The 25,208-nt window shown below is 38.5% G+C and overlaps 2 protein-coding genes across 22 annotated transcripts in view; one reads left to right on the plus strand and one right to left on the minus strand.

Annotated features, from left to right (window-relative positions):
- Positions 1-7,454, minus strand: part of CARF (calcium responsive transcription factor) — a 92,717-nt gene extending 85,263 nt beyond the window's left edge. For 19 of the 21 annotated variants that reach the window (XR_012517646.1, XR_012517642.1, XR_012517650.1 and 16 more), the window contains exons 1-2: positions 7,346-7,454; positions 2,447-2,609 (exon numbers count right to left, since the gene is read on the minus strand). Coding sequence is in view for 3 of the 21 variants with exons in the window: in XM_074399239.1 (XP_074255340.1) it covers positions 2,447-2,488 (42 nt within the window). In the remaining 18 variants the exon portion in view is untranslated. The other 2 variants (XM_074399232.1, XM_074399231.1) reach the window with 2 other exon arrangements.
- Positions 7,455-7,660: 206 nt separating this feature from the next.
- WDR12 (WD repeat domain 12) overlaps positions 7,661-25,208 on the plus strand; it is a 32,879-nt gene continuing 15,331 nt past the window's right edge. The window contains exons 1-6 of the mRNA XM_003925637.4: positions 7,661-8,236; positions 12,101-12,195; positions 19,975-20,069; positions 21,738-21,844; positions 23,525-23,640; positions 24,407-24,561. Coding sequence (XP_003925686.1) covers positions 8,196-8,236; positions 12,101-12,195; positions 19,975-20,069; positions 21,738-21,844; positions 23,525-23,640; positions 24,407-24,561 — 609 coding nt within the window. The 5' untranslated portion in view covers positions 7,661-8,195. The remainder of the gene's footprint in view (positions 8,237-12,100; positions 12,196-19,974; positions 20,070-21,737; positions 21,845-23,524; positions 23,641-24,406; positions 24,562-25,208) is intronic.

Here is a 25,208-nt window from a genome sequence, read left to right on the forward strand (position 1 = left end):
ATACAATTAGAATACAGTTTAATTTTCTTTTTTGAGGCAGAGTTTCACTCCGCCCAGACTGGAGTATAATGGCACAATCTCGGCTCACTGCAACCTCTGTCTCCTGGGTTCAAGCGATTCTCCTGCCTTCAGCCTCTCAAGTAGCTTGGATTATAGGTGCTCGTTACCATGCCTGGCTAATTTTTGTATTTTTATTACAGAAGGAGTTTTTCCATATTGGCCAGGCTGGTCTTGAACTCCTGGCCTTGAGTGATCTGCTTGCCTTAGCCCACTTTTGCTTGCATTACAAGTGAGCCACCATGCCTGGCTTAATTTTCTAAAGTAAACTGAATATATTGAAATATTCACTGTCTAAACATAATGACATCAAAATTAAAATAATTTCTTAATATTTCTGAGAGCTCTTGTCTTTTAAAATATATGAATTTAATTGTCATAGTTATAAAATAATTTAAAATGTATTGAATCTCAACTATCCTAAATAATTATTAACTAGAATTACCAACAATCACTCTACTATTCTGTGATATAGGACCTATTATTATCACCATTTTATAGAAAAAGCAGCTGAGTTTCATTGCTCAAAATTATAAGGTTATCATTTATTGAGCACTTACCATAGTAAGGCACTACGCTAAAAGGGTTTTACTTGTTTTATCTAACCTTTTCAACAGCTGTGATTCAGTTACTTGTTCCAATTTACATATAGGACAGGCTGATAAGTAACTTTCCCAAGATTACAAATATGCTGAGTGGCTGAGCAAGAACTCAACCCTACATGTGTTGATTTCAAAGTCGTACTCTATCATGACAATAGGAACATTTTCAAGGCATTAGAGAAAGCTCTCTTCTTATTCTATTAGTCAATAATCCATAGCTTTAAATCTTTTTCTGGATAGGTTAACAAATTAAAGATGTTAAAAGAAACTATTCCTTCCCTTTTGTTTTCAACTTTTCCTGGTTGAAATTTAATTAGAAGCAGTACCCTAACATACAAAAAGCTCTGTCTCCAACACCACCCAAAAGCTAGAGCTCTAACTATGCAGGCACTGTAGCTATTGAGAAAACATTAGGTAGAACAGAGTAAGAAGTGGTGTTTATGAAGGAGTTGTAAAAACTGTCAATAGCTTAGGGGTAAGAATTCCACATATTCCCAGTTTCCTGACAGGTACCCTGATTCCACTGCAAGTTACCCTTCACTAGTCTAATTTTTTTTTACTTTATTGACTTTTACACACTTACTCTGAAATTTCATCAGTAAAATTTTCATTGACATTAATAAACCCTTTTTAAAAAAAAAAAAGATAAAAACTTTGGCGAGAACATCAGCCATTAACAAATTTGTATACATTTATGTAAAGATAGATTTCTTCCTTTAAAACGAGTTAAAAAGAGTACCCTAAGGGAGTAAAAAGTTTTACTTGGAGATGAGAAAGCAAGTACCTCTGAGACTGAAGAACTTAGAGGGATTCAGCAGGCCTGCACTAGATGCAGCAGTGCAAAACCCAGGAAGAATGACTGCCCTACATTATGTACACTAGTTAAGGGTTGGGGGGTATGTTGATAGAGGATCTACTGAAGAATTTTGCCCATATTGAGATTCTGCCAATGGAATAAAGATAACTTTATTTTCTACTGACTTCTGGGAATGAAAATCTACGAGTTAAAAAAGCTTTTTGTGGTTACACTGAGAAAATATTAAAGTAGTTTCTATACTTTTTTTTTTTTTTTTTTTTTTTTTTTTTTTGAGATGGAGTCTTGCTCTATCGCCAGGCTAGAGTGCAGTGGCGCGGTCTCTGCTCACTGCATCCTCTAACTCCCTGATTCAAGTGATTCTCCTGCCTCAGCCTCCCAAGTAGCTGCGATTACAGGCATGTGCCACCACGCTCAGCTAATTTTTGTATTTTTAGTACAGACAGGGTTTCATCATGTTGGCCATGATGGTCTCAATCTCCTGACCTCGTGATCCACCCACCTCTGCCTCCCACAGTGCTGGATTACAGGCGTGAGCCACGGTACCCAGCCAAAAGTACATATGTAAGTTACAGACACACTTTAAAAAAATAATTTGGATTCAGCGAAAAGTATTACTTCTCCCTTCCTCCTTTCTTCCATCAATTTGTTTTATCTTCTTCAATCCTGACAACTGCACAATGACTTAAAATAGTTGATTTTCCCAACTATCCTGAATGTCAGTATATGACATGCTATGAGTTTTTATCCCTAACTGCCAATTAACTCCGTCAAAGTAAAGTTTTTAAGAATGAAGATATTAATATTAAATAACCAGGTATAAAATGCTCTTTTCCAACTGGTAACCATAAATGGTACAAAGTACCTATATACAAAGGTAATTCGACTTTTTAAATATGTAACAGATAATAGTTAAGTTTTTAAAATAAAGTTATTACTTTCAATTAGTTAAAAATAAAAATAAAAGTATTACCTTTAGATAGTGGCTCAGGTTTAAATTCCAGGCCTCAAGCATTCTACTAACCCCATAAATGTCCTTTCTTGTCCACTGAAGTTCTTACTTTTGGGGTCACTAAATCATGATAGCTGTAGCTTCATTTATGTGAAAGCTTTGTGTCTTCACAGAATCATTTTCTCTGTAATGAGAAGGTATTTAATGTATATTTTATTTACATAAAGAAAATTATTAGATGTTGTTAAGCAGGTTTTATTTTAAAATAACCATTATCAGCCTGGTGTGGTAGAATCATTAACTGAATAGAACTCAGTTGAATAGAACTAAAGACAAGGACTGACTTTACAGATAATTGCATGTATCTTGGGATAGGTAGCAATCTCTCTGTGTCTGTTTCCTTCTCTAAAATCAGAGATTTAGAATATTTAAATTCTCATATTTTATAACTACCACTGAAACAAATACCTCTAGCAAATTACATTTTTCCTCAATGAAAATATTTAATAGGGCATGTTTTGGAGCCACAAGCAGCTTTAAAATAAAAGCTCCTCTCCCCATGCCCTACCTCCCAAGCCCTAGAATTGACAAGCTTATTTCTTTTTTGTTTTGTTTTTATTTTTTCTTTTTTTGACAAGCTTATTTCTTTCTTTCTTTTTTTTTTTTTTTTTTTGAGACGGAGTTTTTGTTTGCTCTTGCTACCCCGGCTGGAGTGCAACGGTGCGATCTCGGCTCATCGCAACCTCCGCCTCCTGGGTTCAGGCAATTCTCCTGCCTCAGCCTTCTGAGTAGCTGGGATTACAGGCATGCACCACCATGCCCAGCTAATTTTTTGTATTTTTAGTAGAGACGGGGTTTCACCGTGTTGACCAGGATGGTCTTGATCTCCTGACCTCGTGATGCACCCGCCTCAGCCTCCCAAAGTGCTGGGATTACAGGCTTGAGCCACCGCGCCCGGCGACAAGCTTATTTCTTAAGCAAGAAGTATTACAAGTGGATAAAGAGAGCAGAAAGAAAAAAGAAAGAATTAAATATGGAGCCTAAACAGTTAATAATGATTGGATTTCAGAAAATGCACTAAGGCATTACATTTTGCTGGCAAATTGCTTTCTAGAATGTTTTGTTATCACATTTAAAAAGTGGATTTTATCTTATATCAAAAGTAAAGATTGGAAACCATCTGTAAAATTAGCTCAGTGTTTTTATTTATACGGAGAAAGGGCTTTTTATTGCTTTTACACAGTGAATGTATGGTAGAGGGGAAGAGACGATTCAGGTTGTTGTCACTCAGATCTCTTTCAAGGACTATACTTGGGCCATTGCTGTTTTGATCTTGTTCAACAGCAATTCTATCAGTTCAAAATCTTGGAGGTAATTTCTTAGGTGTAATTTACATTTTTTAAAAATGATCTTAACATCCAATCATGTTGTTTAGTATCCCACCCAGACTTTAGTGTATTAAAATATTATCTGTTAAAACCAATAATCTGATAATAAATCACCTCACAGGATAATTAAAGAGAAAGCAGCTTGAAGTTGAGTTTCTTTTAATTCCAGGTACCTTGGTTAATGCTACAAGACGAAATTGAGTTTCTTTTAATTCTAGGCACCTTGGTTAATGGTGTATCTTGTAAAAGATCTTTAAATCTATTCATTATCAGCAACAGATCTTTAAAAAATATTGCTCAAAAGTACTCTAGAAAATAAAATTTACTTCATCTTTTAGAGGTAGGTAAATGACATAATGTTCCTATTATGTACAAAATTACTATGAATCAGTGTCAAAATGAAATCAAGACTATTTCACAAATATTTTAATAGGATTTCTTTTTTAAGGATAAGTTTTTACAGTTATATGTTAAATATCAAAATTTTAAATATATACAAATATATAAACAATAACCTATACTAATTTTTAAATTTTCTGCTGGGCGCAGTGGCTTATGTCTGTAATCCCAGGACTTTGAGAAGCCAAGGTAGGCAGATCACTTAAGGTCAGGAGTTTGAGGCCAGCCTGGCCAACATAGTGAAACTCCATCTCTACTAAAAATACCAAACAAAAACAAAAATCAGCTGGGTGTGGTGGCAGAAGCCTGTAATTCCAGCTTTTGGGGAGGCTAAGGCAGGACAATCACTTGAAACTGGGAGGCGGAGGCTGGAGTGAGACAAGATCATGCCACTGCACTCCATGCTGGGCAACAGAGCTAGACTTCATCTCAAAGAAAAAAAAAACACTTTTTAATTTTCAGGGAAAAAAAAGCTAAGGCTGGTGTTCACAATGTCTATTTATGGTTTGCTCCTTCTATAAGTTTCCCTGTAATCCATTTCTACCCGTTTTTTACTCTGCACAAACAAACGTCTTTTTACTTCTTTGCTCTGAGAGTTGTTGTGTTTTTTTTATACAGAGTTTCATTGAAGATTAATTTTTGAAGGAAAAAAAAGAAAAAAAAAAAAGAGAGATGGAGTTGCGCTCTTTTGCCCAGGCTGTAGTGAAGCGGCACAATCTCAGCTCACTGCAATCTCCACGTCCCGAGTTCAAGCGATTCTCCTGCCTCAGTCTCCCATGTAGCTGGGATTATAGATGCCTGCCATCACGCCCTGCTAATTTTTGTATTTTTAGTAGAGACAGGGGTTCACCATGCTGGCCAGGCTGGTCTGAAACTCCTGACCTCAGGTGATCCACCTGCCTCAACTTCCCAAAGTGTTGGGATTAGGCCACTCCTTGAGAGCTTTAAAATTCATTTAATCCTTACAGTGACTCTGAGGTAGATCTTTTTATCTGTTTATAGATAAGAAAACTGAAACTGTCAAGAAACTTGCTTAAGATCACAGAGTACCTTATTAGGTTCAGATTCAAAACCAAACTGGAAAACACACACACACACACACACACACACACACACACACACACAAACCAATTAGGACTCCAAAGCCCTAATACATAATCTTTGTATGATAACACACTATGCCATTATATACAGAAAACAAGAAACTTTAATTAAGAGAAAGGTATTTTCCAAACTGTGGTTCTCCAGATAACAATGTGTCTCCACGAGGACCATATAAAAAATAAATCCCATAGAAAATGATTACCAACCAAAAACTTGCAGTTCATGTTCCAACTAAAGAAAAACACTCAAAAGTAAAAGCATCAGCTATCCTAGGTACTGCTTGGAGGCAACATCAAACATAACACAGAAGTTGTTGAAAAAAATCGTAAAACACAATGCTGGGTAGTTATTTTAAATGCTTATTTAACTAGTCTTTCCTTAACTGAAGGTCTCTGTCAAATGAAAAATGTTATTTCAGTCAAATCAGGATTTGTTTTGCAAACGGAAAGCCTTATCTATTAAGCATATACTCAGGTTCTTTATTTTCCTGGTAATTTTCAATTCAAATTAAGATCAAACTATATTGACTCTATCAGGTACTGTATATTTTTTGATAAATTTCAAATTAATGATAAAAATGTATTAACCTGCTGCTCAATTATACACTTATAAACATATTTTAACCACTGACATATTATCAATAAATACACATTAAATGGCAAGACTTCATTAAGAAAGTGTTTCAAGCCTTGGGTGCCCACGACTTATTTAATGTAACGTGTAAATTCTAACCACTACAATAGCTACATGGTTAAACGACCACCATTTCCATTAGCAAGGCCAGTCCTAATAAGTGATTTCCTGGGACTTCAGCACAGAGGTTTTCTAATTTCATTCCTCCACTCAATGTGCCTATTCTCCCTTATCTGTTCACGCTGGCAAAGCTTCTAGTTAAACTGGAATTGGTAACTATTACAATGATAATAAACATATACTTAGTGCTTCCTATGCCGCAGTTAATTCTCACAGTTGATAAAAGTGTGGCACAGAAAAGTTAAGTAGCAGAGGCAGGATTTGAACCCAGGAATTCTGGTTCCAGGGTCGACATTCCATCTACAAAGGCGAGTAACCTGAAAAGATTCCTACTTCTACTGTCATTGCTCTCTAATAAATTTTTTTTCTCTTCCAATTGGTTTAAATCTCTTTCTCTATTTAAATATCAGGCGTCTACCTAACTGTAGGACATCTTTAAAGAACCTAACAAAGGAAAGCTTTAGTTTTCTTCACCTGCACACATACCGCTCTGCCCACAAATTTGGCAATCCAGTTCTGCCTGATTCTAAACTGCTTGTCTCTTGAAGCGATTGCCTTAAAAAGTGACTTTGGAATCTGGATAGTCATCTCCAACCATCCTCCCTCAGAAAAACAACTATATTAGAGTAATTCTTGGGACCACTTAGAACAAGACATAGGCCTTTGGGTAACTGCAAGACAAAAAAGGAAAAAAGTGGAGGGTGGTAGGAGGGGGAGAAGGTGTGGGAGAATGATTTTCCCCTTCTAAACATAAAGTATAAAAGGGCTCAGAAAGGGGGAAAAGAATCCTAAAAAGCAAGGTGCGGGACTGAGTGAGGGACCACACACTGGGCGCTCCGCCCAAGGGGTCCGGCATCCTTCTCCGAGGCGATGGCGCGTCCTCGGGCTCAGCATCCCTTAAGACACCTAACCTCCTTCTCCAGCCTGCCCCTCTAGGGCCCGGGAGCCCCGTGCCGGGTCGGTGGTCGGAGGCCCTGCCATTTAGGACCCGGAAAAGGCCCCCAAGCTCCCAGCGGAATGCGCTGCCAGAGGCCGGGTGCGGCTGGGGGCGGGGGCCGGCAGTTGCTCGGAGCTCCGGCGGGTCAGGAGGTGACGGGAGGAGGAGGAGGCAGGAGGAAGAAAGGGGGGGGTTGGGAGGTAGCGTCCGGTTGGTCTGCGCAGACAGCGCTGCTAAACCTCCGACTCCCCTAGTCCTGCCGCCGCCGATAGCCCCGCAAGGCGAGGAGGGAAGTCCGCCGGAGCAGAGGGAAGAAAATTCAAAACGAGTCTACTCAACCTCGTCTTGGCTCCGAGGCCCCGCCATGGAGACCAGCATAATGCGCAGGCGCATCCCACCGAGCGCGCGCAGCGCAGTCCCACGAGATTAGGACCACTACCGGCCACCGTCGCTCGTCTCCTCTCTCATCCGTTCTTTTTTTCGTATTTCCGCCTCTCGCCTCCCTGTAAAACCCGCGGTTGGAGGCTCGACAGGAAAAATCTCTGCAGAGTGAGACTCTGGTTGGGAATATGTATGAGAAAAAAAACGGACAAGGCGTTAGGCAAAGCTGAAGACAGAGAAAATTTGGTATCTGGCTGGAGTCTGGAGGATTTAATGCAAATTAAGATACCTCTTGGGCAGCATAGCGAAAAACTACAATTCCCAGTGGTCACAGCGTTTGAGAAGCGACGCTTTCTGAGACTTGTAACTAGGACCTGCGTTTGAACTATCCAGGCTCAGGACAGCCTCTTGAAATAAAAAATTATTCATAAAGCGGATTTGAGTGGGATCTTCCTGTATCTTCCTAATCGATAACAGGCCCACTTGTATGGGAAGAATTCTAATAATGATTAAAGGAACATACTACCTTTAAAGCTATGCTTTTCTAATCGATGATTCCTAAATCTAGGAGTAGGTAGTCGATGTTTGTGGTCTGGGCGTCTGTAGAAGGGCGGCCTCGTGTTTTCTGCGGAGGAGACCCGAGGAGAGAAACCAGAGTCCAGGCTTAGACTGCAGCTCCTCGCTTACCTGTGCAGTCTAATTTTGAGCTGCCTCCTTGTAGTTCTAAAAGACACGAGCTCCCTGTTGTGAGTCTACTAACCTGTACGTCGTACGTTTCCGTGGGCAAGTCTTGTGTGTACTCCTCGCCATGGCTCAACTGCAAACACGCTTTTACACTGATAACAAGAAGTAAGTAAGCGTTTCACCCTTCGCTCCCTTCCCCAGGGTCTTTTCTGACCACTCCTTTGGTATGACCTTGTGGATCCCTAGTTGTTCCTGCTGTCACCTTTTTTCTGAGATTACCTCCTTTCTAACCAGCTTCACAGGTTCTCTGTAATTTAAATTGTGAGTGTGGAGGAGACTGAAGGGCTTCAGGTTTACTTTCTGAATGAAACATTCTATATGTGTAATTTAACAACGAGCAGTGAGTGGCCTTGTCGTTATAGGGTGTCTGCTGGTGGCGGTTCACGGTTTTTGAAAACACATTTTCTTTCTTTCTCTTTTTTAATAGGTGATAGAAGATGCTCTTCTAAACCAGGCTAGAAAGTGGAGTTCTGAATATGGGGTTATGGTAGAATTGGTTCTTGATAAGTGTGAAGTCAATTTAGTTACTGATTTATTTTTCTTGATACACGTATATAATATACATTATATGCTTTATCATGTATTTATATATGTCATATTTACTAACATAAATGTAAACATGTTTACCATTTATATGTATCTATGTATAGGATATATAAACATTTTAACAGTGGTCTCAAGGTCTGTTGGCACTCATTCGAAAACTAATTATATGCTGTCTTGTGGTATATATTGCGTTATTAGTTTTCTTTGTGTTTGCCTGGCCTTTTCCAACTATATTGGAAGCCTCTTGAGGGCAGGGGCTTTATTTATTTATTTATTTATTTATTTATTTATTTTTATTTTTATTTTTATTTTTTTGAGACGGAGTTTCGCTCTTGTTACCCAGGCTGGAGTGCAATGGCGCAATCTCGGCTCACCGCAACCTCCGCCTCCTGGGTTCAGGCAATTCTCCTGCCTCAGCCTCCTGAGTAGCTGGGATTATAGGCACACGCCACCATGCCCAGCTAATTTTTTGTATTTTTAGTAGAGACGGGGTTTCACCATGTTGACCAGGTTGGTCTCGATCTCTCGACCTCGTGATCCACCCGCCTCGGCCTCCCAAAGTGCTGGGATTACAGGCTTGAGCCACTGCACCCGGCCATTTTGTTTGTACTTTTATGAGGAGAGCTAGTAAATCATCTTCTCTCCTCTTGTATTGTTGCTTACAGTATACATAAATTGTATTGTCAATGTACATGAGTATATATACTTAGGTAGCCTTAATACTTCTCAAGGAATGCGGTGATGCGTTAGCATAACCACTGCGTTTTTTAATTGAAAGGATTTTTTGTTTTTCTTAAAATAAAAAATTTTTTAATTTTTTTTTGTTCGTTTTGGTACTTTTTTAGAGACAGTCTCACTCTGTCACCCAGGCTGGACTGCAGTGATGCATTCATTGTTGGCTAACTGCAACCCCTGCCTCCTGGGCTTCAACAGTTTTCCCACCGCAGCCTCCGGAGTTGCTGGAATTACAGGCATGTGCCACCAAGCCTGGCTAATTTTTGTATTTTTAGTAGAGACAGGATTTTGCCTTGTTGGCCATGCTGGTCTCGAACTCCTGGCCTCAAGTGATCCGCCCAACTAGGTCTCCCAAAGTCCTAGGATTACAGACATGAGACACTGTGTCTAGCTTTGAGATAATTGTTGATTTATATGAAATTGTAGGAGATAATGGGCTGCTGTGTTTTAACCCCTGAAATGAGTGGATACATGCCATATGTGTATGTTTGAATTTAGGTCCTCCAAAAGGTAAAAAAAAAAAAAAAAAAAAAAATGTAGAAATTAAAATTCTTGGCTGGATGCTGTGGCTCACTTCTGTAATCCAGCAGCTTGGGAGGCCAAGGAGGGCAAATCACTTACCTCGGGATTTCAAGACCAGCCTGAGCAACATCGTGAAACCCAGTCTCTACCAAAAATACAAAAAATTAGCCGGGGATGGTGGTGCTCACCTGTGGTCCCAGCTACTTGGGAAGCTGATGTGGAAGGATTGCTTGAGCCTGAGAGGCAGAGGTTGCAGTGAGCCAGGATCAGTGCAACTGCACATCAGCCTGGGGAACATAGTGAGACCCTATCTCAAATAAATAAATAAATAAAATTCTTGCTTTTTCTTTTCACTTAATATTTTGGTCAGTAAAATGGGGGAGGGGGACTAATATAACTGTCACACACACACACACAAGAATATACATATATGTGAATTATATACATAAATATATAGCCATAGCCTTATTGCTGTAAGTATGGTTTAAGGATCATCAGCACTGTATTTGCAGAGTTGTGCAGACATCACCACTGTCAATTTTAGAACATTGTCATCATCCTTTAGCTATTTATTAAATAATACCCCCAGCCCTATTGATCTGCTTTCTATCTCTGTAGCTTTATCTCTTCTGGACATTTTGTATAAATGGAATTATATAATGTGGTCTTTTGTGAGTGGCTTCTTTCACGTAGTATGATTTTTTTTAAAAAAATTGATTAATTATGTCATAGTATCTATTAGCACCTCATTCCTTTTTATGGCCAAATAATAAGCCGTGAATGGATATACCATATTTTTTCATTCATCAGTTGGTGGACATTTAGGTTGTTTCTACCTTTTAGCTATTACGAATAGTTTTGTGAACATTCATGTATAAGTTTTTGTGTGGATGCATGTTTTCATTTTTCTTGCATATATACTTAGAAGTGGAGTTTTCGGGTCAGATATAATTCCGTGTTTGACTTTTTGAGGGACTGCCAGAATGTTTTCCAAAGCAACTGCACCGTTTTATATTACTGCCAGCAATAATCAGGGTTCCGATTGCTCCATATTTTCACTGACAATTGTTATTATCTGTCTTTTTAATTATAGTGCCCTAGTGGGTGTGAAATAATTTTCATTGTGTTTGATAGCATTTCCAAGATAATGATGAGCATTTTCATGTCCCTATTGGCCATTTTAAAAATTGCATTGTCAAAAATGAAAAAAAAAAAAAAAGAAAAAAAATTGCTTTGTCTTTTTATTATTGAGTTGTAAGTGTTCTTACTGTAGTCCAGATACGAGTTCCTTATTAGATAGATGATTTGCAAATATTTTCTCACAGTCTCTTATGAGTCTCCTAACCTGCCCCTGTAATGTGTTCCTCTAATTTAGTCTCCATTGTGCAGCCAAAAAGATCTAACTAAAATCTGTTATTTCTATTTGCACTGCTATAATAGTTCTTCATTGCCCACAAAAAAGAAGTAAAAATGATTTCACATGATATATACAGCACTCCATGTACATCTCTTTAGCCTTTGGTAACTTTAGAGCAAAATTGGACTTTCTGGAATAGGTTGGGTGGGCAGTTTAACAACTCCCAGCTATTGTTTTGATGTTCTTGCTGCTTTCCTGCACACTGTTTCTTCCATGCTATCCTTCCCTCACCTGGCAAAAAGTCACTTTTCTTTTGAGACAGGGTCTTGGTGTGTCACCCAGGCTGGAGTGCAGTGCAGTGGTGTGATCTCAGCTCACTGTAGCCTTGACCTCCTGGGCTCAGGCAGTCCTCCCACCTCAGCCTCCCAAGTAGCTGGGACTACGGGCACATGCCACCACACCTGGTTAATCACTTTTCTAATGTGGCTTAACAGTTATCTTTTTTGTGCATCCTTTCAGGCCCTGCTCTCCTGCCCTCCTTTTCTCTGGTTAAAATGACCTATGATGTCTTTGTTCTCTTTGTACATGTTGCCTAATGACATTGTTCTTACATAACTTCGTTATATTTGATTACTAGACTTTAACCTCTTCTGAGAACAGAGACCATGTTTTCATTTATTTTTGCTTACAACGTGTAACAAAATGTCTGGCATGTAGCAGGTACCTCATAAATGTATGTCAAATTCATAAAAGCACAGTTGTTCAAGTATCTGTAGACTTGATCTTGACATATCATTTCCTTTTTATAGATATGCCATAGATGATGTTCCCTTCTCAATACCTGCGACCTCTGAAATTGCTGACCTTAGTAACATCATCAACAAATTACTAAAGGACAAAAATGGTAGGTATATATGCTTAGAGGGCATAGTGCCACTAATTACTCTAAAATGCATTACGTTTTTAGTTCCTTTTTTTGGCCTAATGAAACTGTATGAATTTTGTTATGGTAAAATGTGTAACTTACAAAGTTCAGGTTCTTCTGCTGGATGATACTATAAAGACTGCTTTGAAAGAAAAGTTTTCAGAAAAAAAGTTTCTGTTTAATCTGTTTTTAAGGTAATGTGGAAATATGGTGGTTGTAGTTAAGGAATAAAGATTTTGATATAAAGTTGTAATATAGAGGTAATCAAGACATTGACTGTGCTGTAGAGGACTGAGTTATTTAGGCATAAAACAAGCTTTTTAGTGCTTAGGCCCCACTTGCTAGTGAAGCACAAAGCAAAATGACAGTATCAGTGTTTGAGTGTTTAGTGTAGTATCAGAATGACAGTATGAACATCAGTATTTTATTTTTTGTGTCCAGAATTCACACAAAAAAATGAGTATAACAAAACATGCAAGAATATAAAATAAATCACTTTAAATTTACAAATATTAAATATATACTATTGTATTAATATGTTATTTGCCTATTAAATTAATGTGAACGTAAGAGTGGCCATGAGTTAATAGATGCTGAAGTTTGGTGATAGGTGTAAGGAGGCTCCTTAAATTATCTTGTGTATTTCATTGTAGTTCTGTATTTCTGAACTTTTCCATATGTATGAAATTTTCTATAATAAAATATATATTTTTTAAATAATGTAACATTACATAAAATAGAGAAAATTTAAACATGAGACTTTAAGCAATTCTCTTGCCTCCACCTCCGAAGTAGCTGGGATCACAGGTGCCTGCCACTGTGCCCGGCTAATTTTTTGTACTTTTAGTAGAGACAGGATTTCACAGTGTTGGCCAGGCTGGTCTTGAACTCCCAACCTCAAGTGATCCACCCTTCTTGGCCTCCCAAAGTGCTGGGATTACAGGTGTGAGCCACCATACTGGGCCAGAAGCAAGGGTATTTTTTTTTTTTTTTTTTTTTTTGAGATTCACTCTCACTCTGTAGCCCAGGCTGGAGTCCAGTGTGTTATCTTGGCTCACTGCAACCCAACCTCCGACTCCTGGGTCCCAGTTCAAGCAATTCTCCTACCTCAGCCTCCCAAGTAGCTGAGATTACAGGCGCAAGCCACCATGCCCAGATAATTTTTGTATTTTTTAGTAGAAACAGGGTTTCACAATGTTGAACTGTCTGTCTGGTCTTGAACTCCTGACCTCGTGATCCGCCCGTCTTGGCCTCCCAAGGTACTAGGATTACAGGCATGAGCCACTGCGCCTGGCCAGTGGCTAAAAATATAAACGTCTGTGTAGAAATATTTCTACACAGACGTTTCCAGTGCTGCAGAGCTCTTCTGACTCTACCCTAGCTGGAGGAATGGGGAAGTAAGAATTATAAACTAATATGTAGTATTTTCACCATCTTCGTCTTCAAGTAACTTCATAATTTTTTTGTGAAATTTGAGATGATGTTTTTGAGCAACTTTATTGGGTTGGGGTGGGGCGACAGGGTCTGCAATCTTTTTATTGCTAGTAAGTTACAGTTCAATATTCAAGGATATTTACATAGCATTTCCTGATGATCCTTGTCTTTGTCTTCATCATAGATATATAGAGATTCAGATACATAGTTACCTTTATAAATTTCGAAAACTGTTATATATGCTATTTGTTGAAAAAGTCTTTGAACTTGAATAAAAAATATTCTATTTTATTTTTGTAGGTACATAGTAGGTGTATATATTTATAGGGTACATGAGATATTTTGATACAGGCATGCAAGGTGTAATAATCACATCAGGGTAAATGAGGTATCCATCACCTCAAGCGTTTATCATTTGTGTTACAAACAATCCAGTTATACTCTTTGTTATTTTTAAATGTATAGTTAAATCATTACTGAGTGTAGTCACCCAGTTTTGCTGTCAAATACTAGATCTTATTTATTCTTTGTATTTTTTTTGTACCCATTAGCCATCCCCACCTGCCTCTCATTCCCCCTACTACCTTTCTCAGCATCTGTAAGAATCTTTCTACTTTGTATCTCCATGAGTTCAATTGTTTTAATCTTTAGCTCCCACCAAGAAGTGAGAATATGCAAAGTTTGTTTTCTGTGCCTGGCTTATTTCACTGAATGTAATGGCCTCCAATTCTGCGCATGTTGTTGCAGATGACAGGATCTCATTCTTTTTTATGGCTGAAGTACTCCATTGTGTGGAAGTACGGATTTCCTGATTTCTTTTCTTTTGAGATATATGCAGAGAAGTACTATTACTGTATATGGTAGCTCTATTTTTAGTTTTTTTTGTTTGTTTGGTTTTGGGTTTTTGGGGTTTCCTTTTGACAATAGTTTAGCTCTCATTGCCCGGGCTGGAGTTCAATGGTGTGATCTCGGCTCATGTTACCTCCACCTCCTGGGTTCAAGCAATTCTCCTGCCTCAGCCTCCCGAATAGCTGGGATTACAGACATGTGCCACCATGCCTGGTTAATTGTTAGTGGAGACAGGGTTTCTCTCATGTTGGTCAGGCTGGTCTCGAACTTCAGACCTCAGGTGATCCATCCGCCTCGGCCTCCCAAAGTGCCAAGATTACAGACATGAGCCACCGGGCAAGCCTGTTTTCAGTTTTTTGAGGAAATTCCAAACTGTTCTCCATAGTGGTTGTACCAATTTACATCCCCACCAGGGTGTACAAGGGGTCCCTTTTCTCCATATCCTTACCAACATTTGTTATTACCTGACCTTAAAAAAAAAGCCATTTGGGCTGGGTGCAGTGGCTCATGCCTATAATCCTAGCACTTTGGGGAGCTGAGGTGGGTGGATCACGAGGTCAGGAGTTTGAGACCAGCCTGGCCAACATGGTGAAATCCTGTCTCTATTAACAATACAAAAAATTAACCGGGTGTGGTGTCAGGCACCTGTAATCCCAGCTACTCAGGAGTCTGAAGCAGGAGAATTGCTTGAACCCTGGGAGGCAGACATTGTAGTGAGCTGAGATCACACCACTGCTCCCCAGCCTGGGTGGCACAGCAAGACTCCGTCTCGAGGAAAAAAAGTAGCCATTTTAACTGGGTTGAAATGATATCTCATTGTAGTTTTGATTTGCATTTCTCTGATGATCAGTGACGGTGAGCACCTTTTCATGTGCCTGTTTGCCATTTGAATGTTTTCTTTTGAGAAATGTATATTCAAATCTTTTGTCCGATATGTAATCAGATTAAATTTGTTTCTAGAGAGCTTTTTGAGCTCCTTATATATTCTGATTATTAATCCTTTGTCAGATGTGTAGTTGGCAAATAATTACTCCCATTCTATTGGTTGTTTCTTCACTTTGTTGTTTGCTTTGCTGTACAGAAGCTTTTTAACCTGATGGGATCCCATTTGTACATTTTTGCTTTGGTTGCCTGTGCTTGTGGGGTATTACTCAAGAAATTATTGCCTAGACCATGGTCCTGGGGAGTTTCTCCAGTGTTTTCTTGTATTACTTTCATAGTTTGAGGTCTTAGATTTATTAAGTCTTTAATCCCTTTTGTTTTGATTTTTGTATATGCCAAGAGTTTGGGTCTAGTGTCATTCTTTTGCATATGTATACCCAGTTTTCCCAGCACCATTAGTGAAGAGACTGACTGTTCCCCAGTGTATGTTTGAGTTCACTATAGATGGGTGGATTTGATTTGGCTTCTTTATTCTGTTCCATGATATCTGTGACTGTTTTTATATGCCAGTACCATGCTGTTTTGGTTACTATAGATTTGTAGTATAATTTGAAGTCAGGTAATGTGATTCCTCCAGGTTTGTTCTTTTTGCTTAAGATAGCTGTGGCTATTCTGGGTCTTTTGTGGGTCCATGTAAATTTTAGGATTTTTTTTTTCTGTGAAGAATGTCATTGGTATTTTGAAACGGATTGCATTGAATCTGTAGGTTGCTTTGGGTAATATGGACATTTTAACAATATTTATTCTTCCAGTCCATGATCCTGGAATATCTTTCCATTTTTTTGTGTCTTCTTCAATTTTTTTTTTTTTTGGTCTTTTTGAGATGGAGTTTTGCTCTTGTTTCCCAGGCTGGAGTGCAATGGCGCCATCTCGGCTCACTGCAACCTCCGCCTCCCAGGTTCAGGTGATTCTCCTGCCTTAGTCTCCTGGGTAGCTGGGATTACAGGTCCCTGCTACAATGCCGGGCTGTTTTTTTATTTTTAGTAGAGATGGATTTTCACCATGTTGGCCAGGCTGGTTGTGATCTCCTGACCCCAGGTGATCCACTAGCCTCGGCCTCCCAAAGTGCTGGGATTACAGGCGTGAGCCACCATGCCCAGTCCTCTTAAATTTTGTTCATCAATGTTTTATAGCTTTTGTTGTAGAGATCTTCTACTTCTTTGGTTAAGTTAATTTCTAGGTATTTTATTTGTAGCTATTGTAAGTAGAAATACTTTCTTGATTTCTTTTTCTGATTTTTTGCTATTGGCATATAGAAACACTACTGATTGTTGTTATGCAACTTTATTGAATTTATCAGTTCTGATAGGTTTTTGGTGTAATAAAGATTATATCAAATATAAGATCATATCATTGATTTTTCCAAATGTAAGATCAGATAGTCTGCAAACAAGAATAATGTGACTTCTCCGTTTCCAAATCGGATGCCCTTTCTCTCTCTTTCTCTCCTTCTCTCCTTCTCTTTTTTCTTTACTTTCTTTTCGCCCTTCCTCCATTTCTCCCTCCCTTCCTTCCTCTAGCTAGGACTTCGAATACTGTGTTGAATAACAGAGGGCATCCTTGTCATGTTTCAGATCTTAGAAGAAAGGCTTTCTGTTTTTTCTCCATTTAGTAGGGGGGGTCTATTGTATATGACTTTCGTTATGTTGAAGTGTGTCCTTCTATACCCCGTTTTTGGAGGGCTTTTATCATGAAGAGATGTTCAGTTTTATCAAATGCCTTTTCAGCATCATTTGAAATGATCATATGATCATATGCATTTTGTCTTTCATTCTGTTCATATGATGTATATATTAGGGTTCTCTAGAGGGATAAGACTAATAGATGTATATATGAAAGGGAGTTTATTAAGGTCACGATCACAAGATGAAGTACCACAATAGGCTGTCTGCAAACTGAGGAGTAAGGAAGCCAGTCCGAGACCCAAAACCTCAAAAGTAGGGAAGCCAGCAGTGTAGCCTTCAGTCTGTGGCCAAAGAACCTGGAGCCCCTGGCAAACCACTGGTCCAACAATCAAAAAGCTGAAGAACTTGGAGTACAGTATTTGAGGGCAAGAAGCATCCAGCACGGGAGAAAGATAAAAGCCTGACGACTCAGCCAGTCTAGTCCTTCCACGCTCCTCTGCCTCCTTTTATCCTAGCCATGCTGGCAGCTGATTAGATGGTACCTATCCAGATCAAAGATGGATCTGCCTCTCCTAGTCCACTGACTCAGATGTTCATCTCCTTTGGCAGTACCCTCACAGACACACCCAGGAACAGTACTTTGCATTTTTCATTCCAATCAAATTGACACTCAGTGTTAATGATCACAATGTATTAAATTGATTGATTTGTGTATGTTGAACCATTCTTGCATCCCTGGAATAAATCCTACTTGGTCATGATTATTTTTTTAATGTGTTGTTGAATTTGGTTTGCAAATATTTTGTTGAGGAAATAATTATTCCTGTAAGAGAAGCTTTGCAATTCCAGTATGTTACCCAAATAGTTGCGCATTTTTCTAAATGTATAGACTGAACATTATTCCTTTTGTATAGATTGTTACTGTATTGCAACTCCAAAAGAAATAAGGAATATAAGTACAGTAGTAATTCTCAATAGCTGTTAAACTTAATAATTAGTTAAAAGACTACAGCAAGGGAGCATTATGGTGGATGGAATGAGACTGATATAATCAGAGCCCTACGGTGGGTCTTAATATCTTAAAAAGAGACACAACCAGATACTATTTGCATCCTGATGGGATGTAATAGGAAATAGACAATACTCTCTGTGACTATTCTTGTCAAAAAAAAAAAAAAAAAAACCCAAAATCTAATGAGGCATTTATGTCTGACTAGCTTATAGGGTATTTGTGTGATAAAGAAACATGTCAAAGGGCACCTTGGAGATGTAGTCAACAAAACTCAGAATGTATTAAATATTACAAAACAGATGACCCACTCTCTTCAACAAATACTTGGCAAGGAGAAAATGGAGGAAGAACTGTTAAAGATTAAAAGAAACATTAATTAAATATGTATGGGCTGTGAATGCTGATTTTTGAAAGCTCACTGTAAAAGAACATTGGCTATTTGATATTAGAAGGAATGATTGTTAAATTTTAAACTATTGTGACTAATTCTTTTAAGTCCTTATATTTTAGAGATACAAGCTAAAGTACTTACAGATGAAATGATACAATTTCTGAGATTTGCTTTATTTTTATTTTTATTTTTATTTTATTTATTTATTTTTTTTTGAGACGGAGTTTTGCTCTTGTTACCCAGGCTGGAGTGCAATGGCGCGATCTCGGCTCACCGCAACCTCCGCCTCCTGGGTTCAGGCAATTCTCCTGCCTCAGCCTCCTGAGTAGCTGGGATTACAGGCACGCACCACCATGCCCAGCTATTTTTTTTGTATTTTTAGTAGAGACGGGGTTTCACCATGTTGACCAAGATGGTCTCGATCTCTTGACCTTGTGATCCACCCGCCTCGGCCTCCCAAAGTGCTGGGATTACTGGCTTGAACCACCGCGCCGGGCCGAGATTTGCTTTAAAATAAACCAGCCAGGGAATAGAGGGAGGAATATAGATGATGCTCCATTGAATGTCAAAATGGGTGATGGTGTTGGGATTCATTGTTATTTCTACTTTTGCATGTTTGAAATATTTCATAGATTAAAACCTTTTTTTTTTTTTTTTTTTTTAAACTGAGATGGAGTTTCACTCTTTTTAGCCCAGGCTGAGTGCAGTGGCATGATCTTGGCTCACTGCAACCTCTGCTTCCCGGGTTCAATTGACTCTTCTGCCTAGCCTCCTGAGTAGCTGGAGTTACAGGCATGCACTACCATGCCCAGCTGATTTTTTGTATTTTTAGTAGAGGTGGGGTTTTTCCATGTTGGCCAGGCTGGTTTCGAACTCCCAACCTCAGGTGATCTGCCCACCTCAGCCTCTCAAAGTGCTGGGATTATAGGCGTGAGCCACCTCACCCAGCCAGAGTGAAAGTTTTTTAAACCAAGGTAATTCTACCAACAACAATAACAAAGACATTATACTAACAGAACAAAATATTTCTGATCTTAAAAATCACATAGTGGGCCGGGCGCGGTGGCTCACTCCTGTAATCCCAGCACTTTGGGAGGCCGAGGCAGGTGGATCACGAGGTCAAGAGATCAAGACCGTCCTGGTCAACGTGGTGAAACCCCATTTCTACTAAAAATACAAAAAATTTAGCTGGGCATGGTGGCGCGTGCCTGTAATCCCAGCTACTTACGAGGCTGAGGCAGGACAATTGCCTGAACCCAGGAGGTGGAGGTTGCGGTGAGCCAAGATTGCACCATTGCACTCCAGCCTGGGTAACAAAAGCAAAACTCCATCTCAAAAAAAAAAAAATCACATAGTATACTGGAATGCTGAGCCATAAGAAATTCTGGAGAAACTCATAGGCCACACTAGGAAAATAGGTACCTGTTTGTTTTGGGCGTTCTCGTATACCTTTGCCAATATCACTTCAGATATTGAGTGATAATTTTATTATGTATTTTCCTCAGAGTTCCACAAACATGTAGAGTTTGATTTCCTTATTAAGGGCCAATTTCTGCGAATGCCCTTGGTCAAACACATGGAACTGGAGAACATCTCATCAGTAAGTTCAAATACTTACCTTGTGTTTTACTTAAAGTATTATCAGCTATTGTGGGTAAACTCCTTTTAGAATCACACTGAATCTACTTTAGTATCCAAGATTATTTTGAACATATTGAATATATTTATGTATATATATATATAGAGTATGTTTTATGTATTGTGTGTATATTATGTTTGTGTATTGAATATATATAGTGTGTGTATATGTATGTATATTCCTATATATTCAGTTTTGAAGCCTTCTCTTTTTGTGAGTGTTTTATTCAAGAAATACACACATTCTTCATATTTATGGAAGAAATAGCAAGAAAGGAAATAGCAAATATGTGTGTACTAATACTGGTACACAAAATAAGTGGGCAAATATAAAAACTATCGGTTAAGTTATTGTGATTTTTCCCTTCCTCTTATTTTCAAAGTTTCCTTAATATTACTTTTATGATTAAAAATATGACTTATAATTGCTTTTTTATGATTTTAAAAGTTGTGGCAAAATATACATAAAATACAATTTTAAACATTTTAAAATATCTAATTCAGTGGCATTAAGTACATTTGCAATATTGTGCAACCATCACCATTTTCCGGAATTGTTTCTTCATCCTAAACAGAAGACCTGTACCCATTAAACAATATGCTTTTAGTCTTAATTTAAAATTTTCCTATGTCTTCTTTTTTTTTTTTTTTTTTTTTCTGCAATCTCCGTCTCCCAGGATCAAGCGATTCACCTGCCTCAGCCTTCCGAGTAGCTGGGATTAAAGGGGCACGCTGCCACACCTGGCTAATTTTTGTATTTTTAGTAGAGATGGGATTTCACCATGTTGATCTGGCTGGTCTTGAACTCCTGATCTTGTGATCTGCCCGCCTTGCCCTCCCAAAGTGCTGTTATCACAAGCTTGAGCTACTGCGCCTTGCCTTTTTTTCCGCCCCCCCGAGACAGAGTCTCCATGTGTTGCCCAGGCTGGAGTGCTATGGTGCAGTTTTGGTTCACTGTAACCTCCGCCTGCTGGGTTCAAGTGATTCTTGTGCCTCAGCCTCCCAAGTAGCTGAGATTACAGGCACCTGCCACTACTTCCAGCTAATTTTTGTATTTTTTTCTTTAATTTCTTTTTTATTTTTTTAAATTTTTTATTTTTAATAGAGACGGAATTTCACCATGTTGGCCAGGCACATCTTGAACTCCTGACCTCAGGTGATCCTCCTGCCTTGACTTCCCAAAGTGCTGGGATTACAGATATGAGCCACTGTGCCTGGCCTACGGTTTTCTTATATTCTTTGTTCCCCCATTTTCAGCACAAGTTTTCCAAGGCCATTAACATTTCTTTTTAAAATTTTTATTAGGAGACGGGGTCTTGCTTTGTTGCCCAGGCTGGACTTGAACTCCTAGCCTCAAGCAGCCCTCCTGCCCCAGCTTTCCTAATATTAGTAGCTGGGACTACAGGTGTGAGCCACCATGCCAAGCTATTATTTTCTAATATCACTCTTAGCTCACTGCTAGGTCAAATAAAGTTCTTGACTTTTTGAATGGCTCCAAATTTACTGGGTTATGAAGGAAACTAATACGAAGTATATGAAGGAGATATATTAAATTGTGGGTTCTTTATCTTCATAATGTAGTTTTTAAAACTTTACAACCTGATTTGTTGCTGACTTCTCTCCTGACTAGGAAGAAGTTGTGGAAATAGAATACGTGGAGAAGTATACTGCACCCCAGCCAGAGCAATGCATGTTCCATGATGACTGGATCAGTTCAGTTAAAGGGGCAGAGGAATGGTATTGCCAGATTAATGCTCATGTCTTTTTTATTTATTTATTTACCTCCTTCAGTCTTTCAAAATCCATATATAAGTATTTTTCTGTGATTTACTGTTATCTGTAATTTTGTGATCTCTGTATCAGTGGCCATGCCATACAGAAAGATCTCTGCATTCAGTGTCTTCAAGAAGAAACAGGTTATTTATTAATAGGTTTTCTTTTCTGTTCTGTTCAAGATGTCATAGTAACAATTATAGTTATCTTTTTTTCTTTTAAATGGGGTCTCCCTCTGTTGCCCAGGCTGGTCTCAAACTCCTGGGCTCAAGCAGTCCTCCTGCCTCAGCCTCCTGAATAGGTGGGATTACACTACACCCAGCAATGCTTGTCTTCTGAATAAGTCATGTATCTTAGAGCATTTAATTTATTTGGTTTGATTACGTTGCTTTTAAGACCAAGGATATAGTTTGTTTCATAGAGGGAAAAAATGACCTTTATAGTCATAGATCTTCTGGCCTAATACCGTGAAGATGCATGCCATGCTATTTTAGGGCTAGAAATAGCAGACTGGAAACAAGAAAAGGTACAGATGGCTCAGGGCAAATCCTCACTGGCCTTACTTGTAGGAAAAGTAACACCTCAAGAGGGATTATAGTAGGAGCTTACTTTCAAATAATGGAGTTATTACAGAAAGTTATGTTTCTACTGGTTTTACTTTTAATTTAAATGGTTTTCACTGGTTAAATACAAAATATTACAGGTCGACAGCCAGGTGTGTGGCTCCCGCCTGTAATCCCGTCATTCTGGGAGGCCAAGGCGAGCGGATCACTTGAGATCAGAAGTTTGAGACCAGCCTGACCAACATAGTGAAACCTGTCTCTACTAAAAATTCAACAAATTAGCCAGATATGATGATGCACACCTGTAGTCCCAGTTACTTGGGAGGCTGAGGCAGGAGAATTGCTTGAACCCTGGAGGCAGAGGCTGCAGTGAACTGAGCAACAGAGTAAGACTCCATCTCAAAAAAAAAAAAAGTAACTACAGGTTGGGTATCCCTTATGTTGAAATGTTTGGGACCAGAAGTGTTTTGGATTTAGGATATTTTTTTGGGTTTTGGAATGTTTACATATACATAGTGAGATATCCTAGGGATGTGATCCAAGTCTAAACATGAAATTCATTTATGTTTCATATATTCATATGCAGCTTATATAGCCAGCCCGGAAGTAATTTTATACAATATTTTTTATAATGTTGTGCCTCTATCAAAGTTTTGACTGTGTTTTGGCTACAGCCTGTCATTATGATGTCAGGTGTGGAATTTTCTACTTGTGGTGTCATGTTGGCTCTCAAAAAGTTTTGGATTTTGGAGAATTTTGGACTTTAAATTTTCAGATTAGGGATGCTCAACTTGTATTAGAGTCTACAAGTAATTTGCACAGCTTCTGTGAGAGTTGTATTACTTAAAACAATGTAAAAATGAAATCTAGGATTTGCCAGGTATTATTTTTAGGAGGTTGAGAAACATCAAGTGTTTAACAGCTTATTTAGTATGCTTTGAAATCTCGATCTTCATATTAAAAAAGAATTTAAAAGTGCAATCCTCAAAGTTATTTTGTCATTGCCAAAGAAACCAAGTTCATTTTCAGGGTTTGAAAAAGCTGCTTTTTGTATTTAATAAGATTTTTTTTCTCCTCATAGGATCTTGACTGGTTCTTATGATAAGACGTCTCGGATCTGGTCCTTGGAAGGAAAGTCGATAATGACAATTGTGGGACATACGGATGTTGTAAAAGATGTGGCCTGGGTGAAGAAAGGTTAGGACTTTTTGCCTACACTTAGAGGAATCCTAGATAGGGATTTGGAAATAAGCCATTTTTGGTTCTAGGGAAAAATGGGGAGTGAGTGGGAAACATCTTATACCTCAGTCATTATGAGGTCTTTCAAAAAATATAGTGTTCAAGAAGAAAAGGATTATATAAAAAAAATTCATAAATTGGTAGAAGTCATTCTTTATTAAAATTACATCAGATAATATACATTTTAAAGTTAATATTGAGTGTATTACACTCATCTTCTATTTTCTTTTGTTTGTTTGTTTGTTTGTTTGAGACAGAGTCTCGCTCTGTCGCCCAGGCTAGAGTGCAGTGGCTCAATCTCAACTCACTGCAACCTCCGCCCCCAGGGTTCTAGCAGTTTCCCTGCCTCAGCCTCCCAGTGGCTGGGATTACAGGTGCCTGCCACTATGCCTGGATGATTTTTTTGTTTTTAGTAGAGACAAGGTTTCGCAGTGTTGGCCAGGCTGGTCTCGAATTCCTGACTTCAAGTGATCCACCTGCCTTGGCCTCCCAAAGTGTTAGGATTACAGGCATGAGCCACCTCATCCAGCCATCATATTCTATTTTTGCAGAGTCTTCTCTTTATTACCACATCAGCCTTTTAAAACCTGGCCATATAGTCATTTTTTTTTTAACAACTTTTTCAACAGCAACACAAAAATTCAGTTCTTCAGTTTCAGAACATGATGTATTCTGAATGGTATATACTAATTTGTTTCTTTTTCTTGTGTTCTCCTTTCTTCAGATAGTTTGTCCTGCTTATTACTGAGTGCCTCTATGGATCAGACTATTCTCTTATGGGAGTGGAATGTAGAAAGAAACAAAGTAAAGGCCCTACACTGCTGCAGAGGGCATGCTGGAAGTGTAGATTCTGTAGCTGTTGATGGCTCAGGAACTAAAGTAAGTAACTGGAATGTTGTTATCACTATGTTAAATTAAAATTTGAGCTTGTTACTAAACATTTTTTTCTACATACATTCATTGTGTTGGCTTAGTCTCAACGATTGGTGACAAAAGATAGGATTTCAAAGCAAAAGTAAATACTCATGCAATAGGAGATATTCACTTCCTCAGTTTGAGTATCCCTGGTTTAGAACCCTATATAAACTTCAGAAGTTTTAAGAAATGAGATAAACAAGTCATTTATCTATATAACCTTCTTATGTCACAGTAATTGACATATTTCCAACCTATATCAGCTATTCTTAAGTGCTGTCATCAACTGAAAATGCCTAGTTGATCGTCTGAGTGTTAGTATACACTAAAGTTTGTGCCAATGGAGTTTTACTGTAGTACTGATCTACTCTTTATCGTGACAAAATGATGAAATTTAGTTAAAAGGTACAAACCTGAGGGCCATACCATATTGATTTATTAATATGAGGAGTTATAAATCCACTTACAATTTGAAAGTTTCCTAAGCCACATTGAAGTATTCTGGACCTAAGAGTGTTTCTTTGACAGTTAGGGTAACAGGATGCTCGATGTATTCAAAGGTAAAGATTTATTTTTCATATTGATTCAAAAAGTTTTATAAGTTTAGTCCA

Source organism: Saimiri boliviensis, chromosome 5 (assembly GCF_048565385.1).
Source record: "Saimiri boliviensis isolate mSaiBol1 chromosome 5, mSaiBol1.pri, whole genome shotgun sequence".
Lineage (NCBI taxonomy): Eukaryota > Metazoa > Chordata > Mammalia > Primates > Cebidae > Saimiri > Saimiri boliviensis.